The 16,935-nt window shown below is 36.0% G+C and overlaps 1 protein-coding gene across 13 annotated transcripts in view; it reads right to left on the bottom strand.

Moving 5' to 3' along the window:
* The window catches only part of LOC115222757 (myosin-IIIb-like), a 298,889-nt gene that overhangs the window by 26,618 nt on the left and 255,336 nt on the right, over nt 1–16,935 (bottom strand). For 8 of the 13 annotated variants that reach the window (XM_036512009.1, XM_036511999.1, XM_036512001.1 and 5 more), the window contains 9 exons: nt 16,082–16,090; nt 13,317–13,438; nt 11,862–12,011; nt 10,518–10,629; nt 8,396–8,495; nt 7,282–7,482; nt 6,143–6,327; nt 4,977–5,135; nt 99–223 (listed from right to left, as the gene is read on the bottom strand). In XM_036512009.1, coding sequence (XP_036367902.1) covers nt 99–223; nt 4,977–5,135; nt 6,143–6,327; nt 7,282–7,482; nt 8,396–8,495; nt 10,518–10,629; nt 11,862–12,011; nt 13,317–13,438; nt 16,082–16,090 — 1,163 coding nt within the window. The remainder of the gene's footprint in view (nt 1–98; nt 224–4,976; nt 5,136–6,142; nt 6,328–7,281; nt 7,483–8,395; nt 8,496–10,517; nt 10,630–11,861; nt 12,012–13,316; nt 13,439–16,081; nt 16,091–16,935) is intronic. The other 5 variants (XM_036512000.1, XM_036512003.1, XM_036512004.1 and 2 more) reach the window with 2 other exon arrangements.

Raw genomic sequence — 16,935 nt, 5'->3', positions numbered from 1 at the left:
TTGATGTAGGGCTAGTAAGTTGTGAGTTTCTTCATGTCCAAGGGAGGGTCAAGCAAGAAGTAGAGGTTAATATTGACAGAACATTCATGTGTGCTTACCCTCCGGAAGTCTTAACGACGTCGTCTTGAGGCGGGGGTGGGAATTCTCCAGCTGGGGAGCCTGGGGTGCCACCTGGCTGTGGTGGCAAGTGATCAGGTTGTTGAGCAGTTGCAGAGCCAGTCAACTAAAAGATAATAATAATAATAATGATGATAATCATAATCATAATAATAATAATAATAATAATTATAGTAACATAGAGGTCAAAATAAACAAACAGTGTGTGAGTTTAGATTTTGCAATTCCCTATGATAGCAGAATCGATACCAAAGAAATATGGTATTATGAGGATGATGATTAGTCTCCCTTTCAACAGCGCTCTACATGTAGTAGTCCATGGGGGTTCAAATCTGGTGAGTTCGGAGGCCACATATTGGGTGCTACATAATCGTAAAAATTATCTGACGACCATTCTTGGATGAGTAGGGCTTTGTGAGAGGGTGCTGAGTCTTGTTGAAACACGTATGACTTCCCATTGCATACTTCATCAATCCAGGGCTTGATAACAGTTTCCAGTACCTCAATGTATCCAGCAGCCTTAATTCCAAGACCCTGTAGAAAAAAGTGGGGCGGCATCACATGACCTTCACTACTTACCATTCCTAAAACCATCACAGTTGCTGGAAATTTCGTGTGCATCACTCTGGGTACTTCAGAAAGATCTGCACATAACCACCAGTCATTTCTTCTGTTAGACTTTTGATCCTGATCAGAGTTTCTTCATCAGAGAAAAACCAAAGCAAACCTTGTTCATGAAGGTTTTCAACAGAAGAAACGGTTTTCCTGTCTTTCTAGACATGAATTGGCCTTTCCTCATTACATAGGACTTGTATCGAATGTCACGATGTACCACAGTTCTGATAGTCCACTCTGACACCCAAAGTTTTTTAGCAATGGATGTCATTGACTTTCTGGGGTTTTCATCGATAATGTTTTGAACATGCTGTATAAATTCCAGTGTCCTTTTAGTGTCTGAGCATTGTGAAACATTACCATCACATGCCTCCAATTCCAACCGAACTTTGTGTTCAAAAGATCTTGCAACATTTAGAAAGTTGCTAATTTCTAAATCGCTGTGGTTTGCGTGTATAGCAACTATGACTGCATGTTTTTTCATTTCTTGAAAGGGTTATGGGAAAATAACAATGCTACATTAAATAATTTGAAGGTGTAATGAACTAAAAACGAAATGTCCTCAAATACCCCTCACACCCTGTATATATATATATATACATATATATATATATATATATATATATATATATATTTCTTTACTACCCACAAGGGGCTAAACATAGAGGGGACAAACAAGGACAGACAAACGGATTAAGTCGATTATATCGACCTCAGTGCGAAACTGGTACTTTATTTATTGACCCCGAAAGGATGAAAGGCAAAGTCGACCTTGGCGGAATTCGAACTCAGAACGTAACGACAGACGAAATACCGCTAAGCATTTTGCCCTGCGCGCTAACGTTTCTGCCAGCTCGCCACCTGTGTGTGTATGTGTATATATATATATATATATATATATATATATATACACATACACACACACATGCACATAAATGTATTTGTATACATACACATTCATGTAGGTTTATATACATACACAAAGTATATACACTCTTTTAAGAGTGAGTGCTACAATGTCCAACATGTCTGCACACTAACGCTGCAGCAAATACCTGTGAAAGTGCAGTGCTGTGCAGTGCACCGGTGCACCTATGTGCAAATCTATGTGATGAGAAAGAAGAAAAAGAGAAGTTCTACTTGAAGCAATGTGAGCTGGTTTGATGTGGGTCCTGGATGTAAGAGGAAGATGTGGTGGAGGATTGAACCCGGGAAAATTGTTTTTAAGGATACTCACCTTTCTGCGTCAGTTTATATACCTCTTCAGATATTCAGATAACAACAACAACAGCAACAAAGATGATAATGGCAAGGATGATGACGAGGCCTTAAATTTAGGGGAAGGGGACGAGTCAATTACATGGACCCCCAGTGCGTAACTGGTACTTAATTTATCAACCCTGAAAGGATGAAAGGTAAAGTCAACCTTGGCGGAACCTGGCCTTAGAACATAGCGATGGGTGAAATATTGTTAAGCATTTCATCCAGCATGCTAACGATTCTGGCAGCTCACTGCCTTCTTAATAATAATAATAATAATAATAATAATAATAATAATAATAATAACAATAATGATTGTTTCTACTATGGGCACAGGACCTAAAATTTGAGGGGATGGGCGGGGGCGAGGGTGAGAGAGCTAGTTGATTTCATCAACACTAGTACTTGACTGGTACCTTATTTTATCAATCCTGAAGGACAGAAAGGTAAAGTCAACCTTTGCAGAATTTGAACAGAGAATGTAAAGACAGGTGAGATGCCATACAAATCATTTTGTCTGCCAGGGGTGCTAATAATTCTGCTAGCTTGCTTTAATAATAATAATAATAATAATAATAAAAAAATAATAATAATAATCATTATCATTATTGGCCTAGTGGTTAAGGTGTTGGACTTCTGATCATGAGAGCTTGGTTTCAATTCCTAAACAGGGTGGTGCATTGTGTTCTTGAGCAAAAATCTTCGTCTCATGTTGCTCTGCAGTCACTCCTACACCTGATGTGTGGCACACCATTCACCTGTTTAGGCAACGTCAATTTGATGGGGTGAGACAGCGAGCTGATGTGCAGCACAAATGTTTCGATCACTTTAAAACAAACCCTTTGTGCAGGTCATTCAGTAAAACGTTGAACACTCACACATCATCTTTGACAAAAGAGTCCATCATTATTCCTGATACTGATACAAGATCAGACCGTTTATGGAGGTGAAGCAGTTGGCTATATTCTCGTCAATATAAGACTGGTATTTTGGTTTATCAACTATGGCAGGAATTGATCCTGGAACCGACAAAGATAGGATTAAATACCACAGAGCATTTCATCCAATGCTTCATTGATTCTGTGAAAGAACATGGTCCAGGGGTTTAGGTATTGGATTCATGGTTCTAAAATCATTGGGTTGATTTCCAAACTGGCTGGCACACTGTATCCTTGAGCAAGACACTTCATTTCATGCTGCTTCGGATGGCTCAGCTGAAAATGAGTATCAGTTTCAGCTAGGGTTTAACCCTGGGGTTAACTGGTATCCTATTGGAAGAAGGGGATAATCCTTAGTCGCAACAGCTTAACATATTTCAGGAATCCAGACACGCTTTGATCTTATGAGGTTTGAGGCAGATCAGACATTCAAGTAATCCATTAGCTTTCACAAAATCACTTGAGACAATTGTTGTCGCTCTACAAACTTCACAAATCCATCATACATTTTAAGAGAGGGCCATGGCTGACCAAGGGAATGACAGAAACATCATGCTGCAACACTGTGTGTGTGTGTGTGTGTATACACACATATACACTAATATGTCTATCATGTTGAACCACTGAACTCAACATGTTTTCTTTCATTCTCTCTCTGTTTATTTCCTCGTGTTCCTTTCTGCTAAAGAGCGTAGGCTCGAAACGTAAAAGACTTGTACATTTTTCCCCGAGTGTCAAACTAATACAGTTGCTTGTTGTTCCTACACTTGTCTTCAGTTTTGTTTTTCTACAAATTTGAACTATGTATGTGTGTGTGTATGTGTATATATATATATTATATTATATTTGAAATTTTATACTTATATTTCCTTGTCTATATACATTTAATGTATATTTTGTATAATGCCTTTACTGATATGTAATGGTGTAATAAAGTATTGATTGGGTATCATCTGATAGTTGATGTTTTATTGATTTAAGTATGTTTCTCCATTTTCTAATTTTGTTATATATATATATATATCTGAGTGTTATACTAATACATCTGTTTGTTTTATACACCACCTGTCTTCGTCTTTTGTTTTTTCGCGAACTCTCCCTATATATGTATATGTGTGTGTGTGGATCAAAACAGTTTGATTCTAACTCCTTGGTACTCTAAGTTTCAAGCATGTCACTAGTCTTCAACCATTGGAGTCATATATATATTCATACACACACACACACACACACACACACACACACACACACACACACACGAGGAGTGCTGATAAGTCTGTAGCTTTGGGTAAAAGAAAATTTAGGCAGATCAGTTAATTATGATTTTATTCAACAAATTCCCCTCTCAGATTCACACACTTATTGTAGCAGTCCTTCAGTTTTTCTAAGTCCCGTGTGTGTGTGTTCCTACATCCCTTCTCATCAGAAAGTGTTGTGTGTATACACCACTAACCCTAACACTTCTTGTAAGACAAAAGAGAATTTTTTCATATTTTTCCTTATTTAGAAAGCAATGCTTATATATATATATATATATATAAAGACCCCTTCGGTCATGAATGACCATGGGATTGCATCTAGAAAGTTACCCTCCTAGACACAAATCCAGGCAAGGTTGTTTATGGAAGACCAGCAGTCGCCCATGCATACCAGCCTCCCCTCTCCACGCCACCAGTGTTATCCAAGGGAAAGACAAAGGTCGATACAGCTTGGCACCAGTGACGTCGCAACTCAATTCTACAGCTGAGTGAACTGGAGCAACGTGAAATAAAGTGCCTTGCTCAAGAACACAACACCCAGCCCAAGATTCGAGCTCACAACCTCACGATCGTAAGCTCGACGCTCTAACCACTGAGCCATGCGCCTTCACATATATATATATATGTATATATATACATACACATACACACATACATGTGTGTGTGTGTGTATATATATATACACACACACACACTACATACCCCATCACATACATATATATATAAATAAAATGAAGAGTGAAATGGTGTGGAGGAAAGAAAGAAGCGTGCCAAGCATCTAACTTACGGCATCATAATACGGTGTACGTCCCACCTGTTTTGAATCAAACATTTTCTTTTTGAATTTCTCAAGAGTTTCCCCGACTAAATCTGAAGAACTCTTTGCCTTGTAGTCGTAGTTTGTGGCTATTTGCCAGGTGTAAATATCAAAGTTGTAAATCTGAACCTGCAAAATGTAAAAAAAATATCGTTAGTACTCTGTGTTGTTGAAGACTGTGTCCTAGGATTCAATGGCTTGGGTCACAATCTGAAACGAAACAACTGATGTGCTCAACAATAACCAGCAATACCTCACACACACACACAACATACATGCCATTCACAAGAAGTCTAAATTTTGAATATACAGACTATTTTCATATTCATGGTGCTGGTGGCACGTAAAAAGCACCATCCGAATGTGGCCGATGCCAGCGCCGCCTTGACTGGCTTCTGTGCCGGTGGCACGTAAAAAGCACCAACTGATCGTGGCTGCTGCCAGCCTCCCCTGGCACCTGTGCTGGTGGCACGTAAAAAGCACCCACTACACTCACAGAGTGGTTGGCGTTAGGAAGGGCATCCAGCTGTAGAAACACTGCCAGGTCAGACTGGAGCCTGGTGCAGCCGCCTGGCTTCCCAGATCCCTGGTCGAACCGTCCAACCCGTGCTAGCACGGAAAACGGACGTTAAACGGTAATGATGATGATGATGTTGTACTTTCATTTTTTACTTGTTTCATCATATTTCAATCGTTACACTGTGACCATGCTGGGGCACCCTCTTGAAAATTTTTTTAGTCAAACGAATCAACTTCAGTACTTCATATATATATATATATATATGTTTCTTTTTCCAAGCCTGACACTTATTCTATTAGTCTCTTTTGCTGAACTGCTTAGTTTACAAGGATGTAAACACACTAACACCGGTTGTCAAGTGGTGGTGAGGGACAAACGCAGACACACTCACACGATTATATATACCCTACAGGCTTCTTTCAGCTTCCATCTAGCAAATCCATTCACAAGGCTTTGGTTGGCCCGAGATTATAATGGAAGACACAAGGTGCCATGCAGTGGGATTGAACCCAAAACCATGTGGCTGGGGAGCAGGCTTCTCACCACACATGGGCACCAACAATTAAGAACTAATAAAATATTTATTATCTGCCAAGAATTTGGTAAAGTCACTTACTGCTTCCACAAAGTCTTCATACTGCATCTCTTTGTGGGTTTTCAGGAATAGAAGCTGCTGGAAGAAGGTACGGCACTTCCATGTGCGGTAGTATGCCTGCAGGATTATTGCTGCACGGACTTCCCTGATTTGGCTATCGTCCATCATCTTCTTGCTGGATTTCTTCAGCATGTATCTTCGGTAAGCTGCACAAAAGAGACAGGCACAGATAGAAAGATAGATAGATAAATAAATAAATAAATGGATGGATGGATGGATAGATAGAGAGAGAGGCAAATAGATAGATAGGCAGACATACAGACAGGCAGATAAATAGATAGATAGATAAATAGATAGGTAGATGGGTACATAGATAGATAGAGAGATAAATAGATAGAGAGATAGATAGAGATAGGTAGATATAGATAGATAGATAGATAGATAGATAGATAGATAGACAGACAGATAGATAGATAAATAGACAGATAGATAGATAAATAGACAGACAGATAGATAGATAGATAGATAGATAGATGGGTACATAGATAGATAGAGAGATAAATAGATAGAGAGATAGATAGAGATAGGTAGATATATGTTTCTTTATTAGCCACACAGGGCTGCACACAGATAGAACAAATTACAAGGTAGAGCTTTTCTTTTGAAGGTTTAAAAAAAAAAAAAAATAGGTAGATATAGATAGATAGATAGATAGATAGCTAGATAGATAGATAGATAGATAGATAGATAGATAGATAGATAGATAGAGAGATAGATAGATAGAGAGATAGATAGATAGATAGATAGAGAGATAGATAGATGGGTACATAGATAGGTAGAGAGATAGATAGATAGATAGATAGATGGGTACATAGATAGATAGAGAGATAGATAGATAGGCAGACAGACAGACAGATATGTATTAAAACAAAAGACTGGAATATTTGGTATCATTTTAATGCAATGTTGCACATGTTGTGTCGGATGTAGTATGACAGTGTGGCATATAGTCTGGGAATGTGTGGGACATGTTGCATGCGATGTATTTGTGACAACGTGCTTCTGTCGCATCGAGTACAATGTGACAATCAGATGATCTCTGATACAAAAACTCTTAAAGCAAAACTCTTAAAATTCAGCAACGATAGGCTGCTACGTACATCTTTGAATTGTAATGGCAGCATGTTCCTCGTTGGTCAATTGCGATCCTCTGCGCTTCCTTTTTTCTTTTTTTTTATTCTCTTTCTTTCGTTGCTGATAACCTCTGAATTGCGACTGCACTAAAGTTGCAGCTTGTTCTTGTTGTTTTCGTTCTTCTTTTTTCACTTTGGCAACTTTTCGACCGCGGTGACCTCGATAACCTAAAAGAATAAATTATAGCAATTTACACACACACACATGAACATATAAATATATATATATAGTGATGCATGTATGCCATTTGAATATGGCTAACCCATAAGGGTGGATGCTACTGTAGTTTGTAGCCCCAGGAAGATAATCTCCTCCAGCTGGCTATAGACACACTATCTGTGTCCTGTCAGTATTTGTGAAGGGGAGTCATCCTCCCCGTCTTCAACACATGATTACACACGTACCCGAGTTTCAAGGTGTTTACCTTTCATCAGCGTGTGACATCATGGGTTGTCGATGAGAAGTCAGATCCCTTCACAAATACATATATTTTCCAGTGTCGATTTGACACTGATATTGAAAAAGTGAAATCAAACAATGATAAATCTCAGAGCGAGTTATATATATATTTATATATATACAATGGGCTTCTTTCAGTTTCTGTGTACCAAATCCACTCACAAGGATTTGTTTGGCCTAAGGCTATGGTAGAAGATACTAGCCCAAGGTGCCATACAGTAGGACTGAACCTGGAACCATGTAGTTGGGAAGCAAGCTTCTTCACACACAGCCACGCCTGCACCTATTATTTTCCTGGTTGTGTAATTAACGAGGCAGACACATAATAATATATTTGAAAATATCTGTTAAACCAGCATTTGAAAAACTTTTATTTTATGATAAAATGAATGAAGGGCAAAAACATATGTTGTATCCTGTCCAGGACGAAACGTTGGTAATAATTAAGATCAAAGCATTGATCACATCATTCCCATAATTAAAGCGTTATTAACAGATGTTCTGATTAAAATGCTTGGGAGAATAGATCAATAAATAAAAAATTATTAAAAAAAAAAATTTTCAAGTGAACAAATAAAGAATCAAAGAAATAAAAAAAAAACAAACAACAAATGACTGTACTTTTTTGGATTTTGATGGCTTTCTCTTCCAGCACTTTCTGTTCGCGGATCTTTTCACACTGAGCTACCAATTCTTCAACATGATAATATCGTAGAAATACCTGTGGGAGACACAGCCACATGGAGGTAATAAATGAATAAATAAATAATAAATAAATATATATATATATATATATATAATATAATATATATATATATATACATATAGATATATATACATATATATTATCATATATATATATACATATATATATATACATATATATATATATACATATATATATAATACATATATATATATACATATATATATATACATATATATATATATATACATATATACATATATATACATATATATATATATATATATACATATATATATATATATACATATATATATACATATATATATAAACATATATATATAACATATATATAAAAAATATATATATATATATAACATATATATATAACATATACATATATACATATATATATAAACATATATATATATAAACATATATATATACATATATTATACCTATATATAATATATAGATATATATATATACATATATATATATACATATATATATATACATATATATATATATACATATATATAATAGATACATATAACATATATATATATATATACATATATACATATATATACATATATATATATATATCCATACTATATATACTATATATACATATATAAACATCTACATACATATATATATTAAACATATATATATTACATATTACATATATAGAATACATATAATATACTACATCTATATACATTATTACATATATACTATATATAAACATACATATATATATTACAATATATACATTACAGATATATACATAATATATATATATAATAAAATATAACCTATATATACATACATATATAATATACATATACATATAGATACATATATATACATATACATATATATATATATATACATATATATATAGATACATATATATAATATATATTATATATATACATATATATATATACATATATATACATACATATATATACCTATACATATATGTATAAATGTTGAAGCCCTGCTGAATGCAATCTTCATCATACCTTACGTTCTACTCTCAGTATAGAGTCTTCCACCAATAAATATTCCATTGTTGTTCTTACACTTGTTTGAAATTGTGTCTGTGTGTGTAATGAAGACATACCAAACATTGATATTTTGAATGCATTTAATACATGTGTTTCAAGTAATTATATAAGTAAAAATGTTCTCTTAACAAAATAACTTACTCAGATAAGACATTTCAAACAAGTGTAAGAACAATGGAATATTTATTGGTGGAAGACTTTATACTGAGAGTAAGGTATGATGAAGATTGCATTCAGCAGGTCTTCAAGATTTGCTCATCAATGTTTTTACCTAATAAAGAAAACTTTGCCTGCAAGAGTTTTATTCTATATATATATAAACGGCAAAATGTCTGTGTGTGTGTCCTTTATACAAATCCACAATTTTTCAGTTAGAGGGCTCGCACTTTCTATGGTCATTCAAAACTGTCCAAGGGTGGTCGTGCACATCTTTACATTTCCCCAGTCACCCGCCAAAGCCATTGAAAAATCAATAGAAGTGGACTGTTTTGTGAATTTTCTATCCAAAACCCAATCAAAATGCCCGAAACTTGATACGCCAATTGAATGCCAGCTAGCAGTATGTATTGGTCGGAGATTTGGACAGTACTCGCGTGTATGTGCGCATGCACGCAGCTGTATATGCTGCACTAGCACTATGACCAGCGTTGCAGGGTCATATGTACTAGATATTATTATATATATAATATATATAATATATATAATATAATAAGTAATTACAAAGTATGAGACCTCAATATTAGATAAATAGAGGATTATTTATATATGTTATAATTTAGAACAAATTTAGAAAAAAGTAAACGGTTGTCATTATAGGACTTGGAGTTTCAAATGTTGGAGCTATGCTATGACAAAAAAATGTTGAGTATGTCTGGGAGTCAGTCAAGTCAGTTTGGTCTAGGGTGGAACAAAGAAAGGGTTTGGATGTCAAACAACTGAAGATAGTGGTGGCACTTACTTTGGTTTTGCCAAAGGCATAGTCACTGAATCCCACATGCTGTAGAAGTGAAGAACAGTTCTCTGCCCTTGCTTTTGGTGCTTTTACCCAGCTGGGCATCAGTACGTAGTACCTGCAAATGATAATTTGAATGCTGACATGATTAGGAGAATTTAGGTGCATGTGGTGGCATTCATTCTTTTCTATCCCTGAACTACATCAAAAAATGTGATCCTTTATAGTGAAACAATTGTTCCTTTTAAGGAACATTGCATATGTAAATGTGGATATGTTAACCTTTTAGCATTTAAAAGGGCCATGTCCTGCCCAGACATTCTACTTGTTTTTTCTTCAAACCGGCCAGATCTGGTCTCTCACATTTAGCCCACAATGTCATTTTAGAAACAAACAAACACAACACCGAAATCTCAAAGCTATGAGAGAATTCATGATTACTTCAAAACAAAGTTAATACACAAGTGTTTGATAGAATAAAATGAATGCTAATGGGCCAAGAGGGGTGTGTGTGTATTTATGTATGTATGCATGTATTCTATATATGTATGTATGTATGTATGTGTTCTATATATGAATGTACATTATGATATTTGTATGCATAATATGGCATGTGTGTGTGTGTGTAAGGGAGTGTACAGTACATGTACGTGTATGTACTACAAAGCTACCAACAACTATACCACCCAACACCACCACGAAGAACAGGAGGCAAACACTCAAAAAAAGGCAAACACTCATCAATTTTCCCAAAATTATCCCTCCCCCATCAACCCCCACTTCACTCCACTTCATCCCACACCACCCAATAACAACCCCTCACTCACACCTCATCATCTCATACCACTAATAATAACCTACATGTTGCTCGATGTCACCCTCACGTCACCAACGCTAACCTGACATCCTTCAACGACAACGCCCTACCACTCAACTTCCACAACTCACCAACAATAACTCTGCACCGATCTCACTACTAACTTCAACCAACATCACCAACAATACACCCTGACCCCTAGTCTGACCCCAATACCACTGCCGATAATTCTCTACCACTCACCCCCCCCCCCGCAACAAACTGACAAAAACCCTGTACCATCAAATTCATATGCCTTCACTACTAACCCTTAACCCATAATGCTAACCCCAACCCACACCACCAACCATACACCCCCACCCTTGACCCTAGCCCTAACTCCCCCACGCCACTGACGATAATGTTTTGTCACTCAAACCCCCACAAAACACCAACAATAAATGACTACACTGTCAGTCATACACCCACACGGCCCCAACCTTATACACTGCAAGCCGCCCCATGCTGTTATGCCACCGATGTGCGATACGTACCGTTGCAAAAACTCTCCGAAGGGAATACGATGAGAGAAACCTTCTCGGCGAATTCTGGTAGTTTCCAAGACTCCAGTGTAACGAAGCTGAGTCTTGATGAGTTCTTTGTCGTAGACTGCAGGAATTTTCTGGGTGTTTGGTTTCAGGCAACTAAACATGTTGGAAAAAGAGAAAGTAAGAGATAGATAAATAGATATATAGATAGATAGATAGATAGATATGTTTCTTTATTAGCCACACAGGGCTGCACACAGATAGGACAAATTACAAGGTAGAGCTTTTCTTTGGGTTAGATAGATAGATAGATAGATAGATAGATAGAGACAAACAGACAGAGAGGTAACACTAGTTGTTGTTATTGGTTTCAATTTTTGGCACAAGTCAGCAATTTTGGGGTGGAACATAAGTTGATTACATCAACCTCAGTTTGCAACTGGTACTTGTTTTATTGACCCCAAAATGATGAAAGGCAAAATCAACCTCGGTGAAATTTGTACTCACAACATAAAGACGAGATGCTTAGTAGCATTTCGTCTGCCACCTTGCCACCTTCCCAATAATGATCCTTTCTACTAAAGGCACAAGGCCTGAAATTTAGGGAGAGGGGACTAGTCGATTACATCGACCCAAGTGTTTTACTGGTACTCAATTTATTGACCCTGAGAGGATGAATAGCAAAGCTGATGTCGGTGGGTTTTGAACTCAGACCGTAAGGAGGGATGAAATGCCACTAAGCATTTAGCCAGGTATGCTAATGATTCTGCAAGTGATCAGTTTAAAAGTGTTATTGAAAACAGGTGAAACAACAACAACATGAAATAAAAAACAATTTTGATATCAGCTTCAACAACAAGAACAACAGCAGAACTGACAATGGAAAAGACAAACATCTATTAATATCTTCAAGAGTAACTTCAACATTAACAGCATAGGAGGCGCAATGGCCCAGTGGTTAGGGCAGTGGACTCGCAGTCGGAGGATCGCAGTTTCGATTCCCAGACTGGGCGTTATGTGTTTATTGAGCAAAAACACCTAAAGCTCCACGAGGCTCCGGCAGGGGGTGATGGCGACCCCTGTTGTACTCTTTCGCTACAACTTTTTCTCATTCTTTCTTCCTGTTTCTTGTCCCCAACTTCCTACGCAACCGCTGAGCCTGGATGCGCATTCATCCATCCGTCGATGCTCTCGGTGTCGGGGGTTGACCTGCTTTCTCTTCTGCAGGTCTTACGAATAGCAAAGGACTACGTTTCCGACTTCTCCCATCTTGTGAGCTCTGGGATGAAGACCGTTCACTCAACAGCAAAAGCAACATTAATAGTAACAACAATAACAAGAATAAAGAACAGAAACAACAACAATAACAATAACAAGGACTATCAGCACTAACATGAAGTTCAGCATTGACTACAAACACTACTACGACCCCAAGAAAGAATCTGAAAGTGGAATACGAACCGAACAAAGTGCGGTGTCCCTGCAACCATCTTGGAGAGTAAGTCCATAAGAGAGTAACGGAAATATGACGACACGGTCTGCTGAATACGAGTCATGCTGGTTGATCCCTGTCCATGGCCCATCTGCAAATTGGAAGATGGAAGAATTTATGTTAGTTAGGGATAGAGAAGCAGTTATTTGGATCAACAGGTTCTTCCCAGATTCCATAAGCGTGTGTATGTGTGTTTGTAAGAATGAGTTTTGATTTTATGTGTGTGTGTGTGTGTGTGTAAATGTGTATATAAGTGCATTCAGTTGGTACTTCCCAAATGCTTTGTGCATGTGTGTATAATTGTGTGTGTGTGTGTGTTGTGTTGTGTGTGTGTGTCTCCCTGTCCTCACTGGGCCAGACTTCTTCCACAAGAGAACACAATATATGCCATTAGTTTGACAATGTAACTAAGAGAAATAGAAAATATAAAGTACATGATATTTCAGACAAACATTCTCCATCAATATGAAAGGACAAAAGAATTAAAGAAAATAAAGTTCTGAGGAAGCAACTGAATGGCGTCGTTATTATCTTGCATCATCAGAACTTGCTTTACATCCTTTTTCCCTTCTCTGCTTTTTCTTGATAAAGGGCAACTGTCCGAAACATCAAGTACTTATTATTACCTATCTAGTCCTTCCAATGTTTTACTAATATTATATACTCTCTATATGAAGGCATATGTGTTAGGACATCCAGCTCACAATCATAAAGTCCTTGAGCAAGACACTTTATTTCACATTGCCCCAGTCCACTCATCTGTCAAAAATGAGTAGTACCTGTATTTCAAAGGGCCAGCCTTGTCACACTCTATGTCACGCTGAATCACCCTAAGAACTACATCAAGGGTAAACGTAACTGTGGAGTGCTCAGCCACTTGCACGTTAACTTTACGAGCAGGCTGCTTCATTGATCGGATCAGCTGGAACACTTGTTGCCATAACCGATGGAGAGCCAAATTGCCTGTTTGTGGTTTTGTTTACTTATCAATGTTTTTAAGTCCTTTTGTTGTGTTCTTGATAGATATTCACGCAAGGCTATATAGCTGGGTGCAGTGTGATGTAGAGAGAGAGAGAGAGAGATGCAGAGAGTAAAGTGAGATGAAATGAAGGAAATGTGAGATTTCACACAAAGCAAAAGTGGAAAATTATATAATATATATATATATATATATATATATATATATATATATATATAAACATACATATGCACACATATACAATATGCATACACACACACAGAAATATATATTTACAACACACACATATATATGCATATATATATATACATACATATGCATTTATATGTATTCATATACATACATGTTTTTATATATATATATATATACACATACACATACGACAGGCTTCTTCCAGTTTCTATCTACCAAATCTACTCACAAGGCTTTGGTCAGCCCGAAGCTCTAGTAGAAGACACTTGCCCAATGTGCTACACAGTGGGACTGAACCCAGGACCATGTGGTTGGTAAGCAAGCTACTTACCACACAGCCACACCTGTGCCTATAAACATAAACACACACACACATTACCAGCACTTTTTCATCCACATTTCCGTGCTGGCATGGCTTGTATGGATTTTCATAGTCAGTCTTTTCTTGGAATAGCTGCCCCCTCGTATAATCAAGAGAAGCCCCTCCTCTCCTTACCATCCACCACACCTTTTCTCATTCTGTGTGATTATGAAGTCAAGAAATTAACCTTGCAACCACAAATATTTAAATCTAACTCCAGTGCACAGCACTTCGGGTAAGACCTAGGTTGACTAACTAGGAACAAATTCTTGCTTGGAATCCCCAGGATATTTCAACCAGTTACTGAGGGAATCGTGACTTTCGTGTCTATTGATTTTATTCTGTTTGGTAAGCGAGAAAAAAAACAGTCACAGATTTCTCAGACTGGGCTGCATGTACCACGTCCTGGCATTGTTGTTTTTTCGTGTTTGTTCTTTGTTTATATATATATATATATACATATACATATATACAGAAGGCAATTTGCATACACATACGGACACCAGGAGTCCTTATATGGTGTCTTTAATTGCCTAGACATCACAATCAAATCTCTCTCCTTATATACCACAATCTATTATCTCACAGAGCAAAGAAGGAAGTACTGGATATTGAAGTTTTAAAAGCACCACATCTAGATAAAAGGGGACAAAAGAGATGATTGTGAAGGTTTCAATAAACATTGAACCTAAGGGAAGAAAAAGTCTTGATAACATTGGTGGCATGGAGAGGGGAGGCTGGCATGCATGCATGGGTGACTGCTGGTCTTCCATAAACAATCTTGCTAGGACTTCTACCTTGGAGGGGTCTCACCAGGGGCAATCCAATGGTCATTCTTTGCCTTTATATATATATGCACACACATAGACAGACAAACAGACAGATAGATAAATAGAGAGAGATTCTCACATTGGTTAAGAAACAGCAGACAAGAGACAAGAATACACACATTCATGCACACACGTATACATATATATATATATATATAATATTTAGTGTTAGTTCAAACTGCTTAAACACACCACAGCACACATATGTATATATATAGAGAGACACACTGCAAAAGAAGAAAGGCAAGCAAATGAAGCAGCAGCAGCAGCAGGAGTAGCTGGTGATAGTAGTTGTTGTTGTTGTTCTTGTTAAGAATTACTTATTGCTTTATTGATTTAGTAATGCTGCAAACCAGTGTGACAAATACTTACAGTTTTGTACTGGAAAAAAAAAGACACAAACAGAAAAAAAAAATTAATTTTTATTACGTTTGTAACAGCATATGTATAGATATAGGCTTATATGTGTGTATATATAAACATATATATATATGTATGTATATATATATAAATATGTGTATATATATATATATAATATGTGTATATATATATTATATATATATATAAATATAATGTGTATGTGTATATATATATATATATGTATATATATATATATATAAATATAATGTGTATATATATATATATAAATATAATGTGTTGTATATATATATATATATATATATATAAATATATATATATATAAATATAATGCGTATATATATATATATGTATATATAAATATAATGTGTATATATATACATATATATATAAATATATATATATATATGTATGTATGTTTGTATGTATGCACGCATGTATATATATATATGTATGTATATTTATATATCATATACATATAAATCTGTGTGTGTGTGTATATATATATATATACAGATACATATGCATATGTATATATATATGAATTATATACACATATTATATACATATATTACTTGTATGTATATATATATAGTTAAAAATGACACAAGAAAACAGCAACAAATGAAAGAAACAAGAGAGAAAAGAACAAAGAAGTTGTATCAGTTTGAAGCTTAGGATAAATGAAAAGAAGTCTTTGATGTTTCAAGCCAATGCCCTAATTACATATTCATATATACATAAACATACATCTATATGGTAAATGAAAGACGGAAGATGGAATATACAAGAATTTTTATTAATCACAGCAATTGTTTCTGCATATCTTGCATCGATCCTTCATGCGA

The sequence above is a fragment of the Octopus sinensis genome, linkage group LG21 (genome assembly GCF_006345805.1).
Source record: "Octopus sinensis linkage group LG21, ASM634580v1, whole genome shotgun sequence".
Taxonomy (NCBI): Eukaryota; Metazoa; Mollusca; class Cephalopoda; order Octopoda; family Octopodidae; genus Octopus; species Octopus sinensis.
This window is presented reverse-complemented; position numbering and strand designations above follow the sequence as displayed.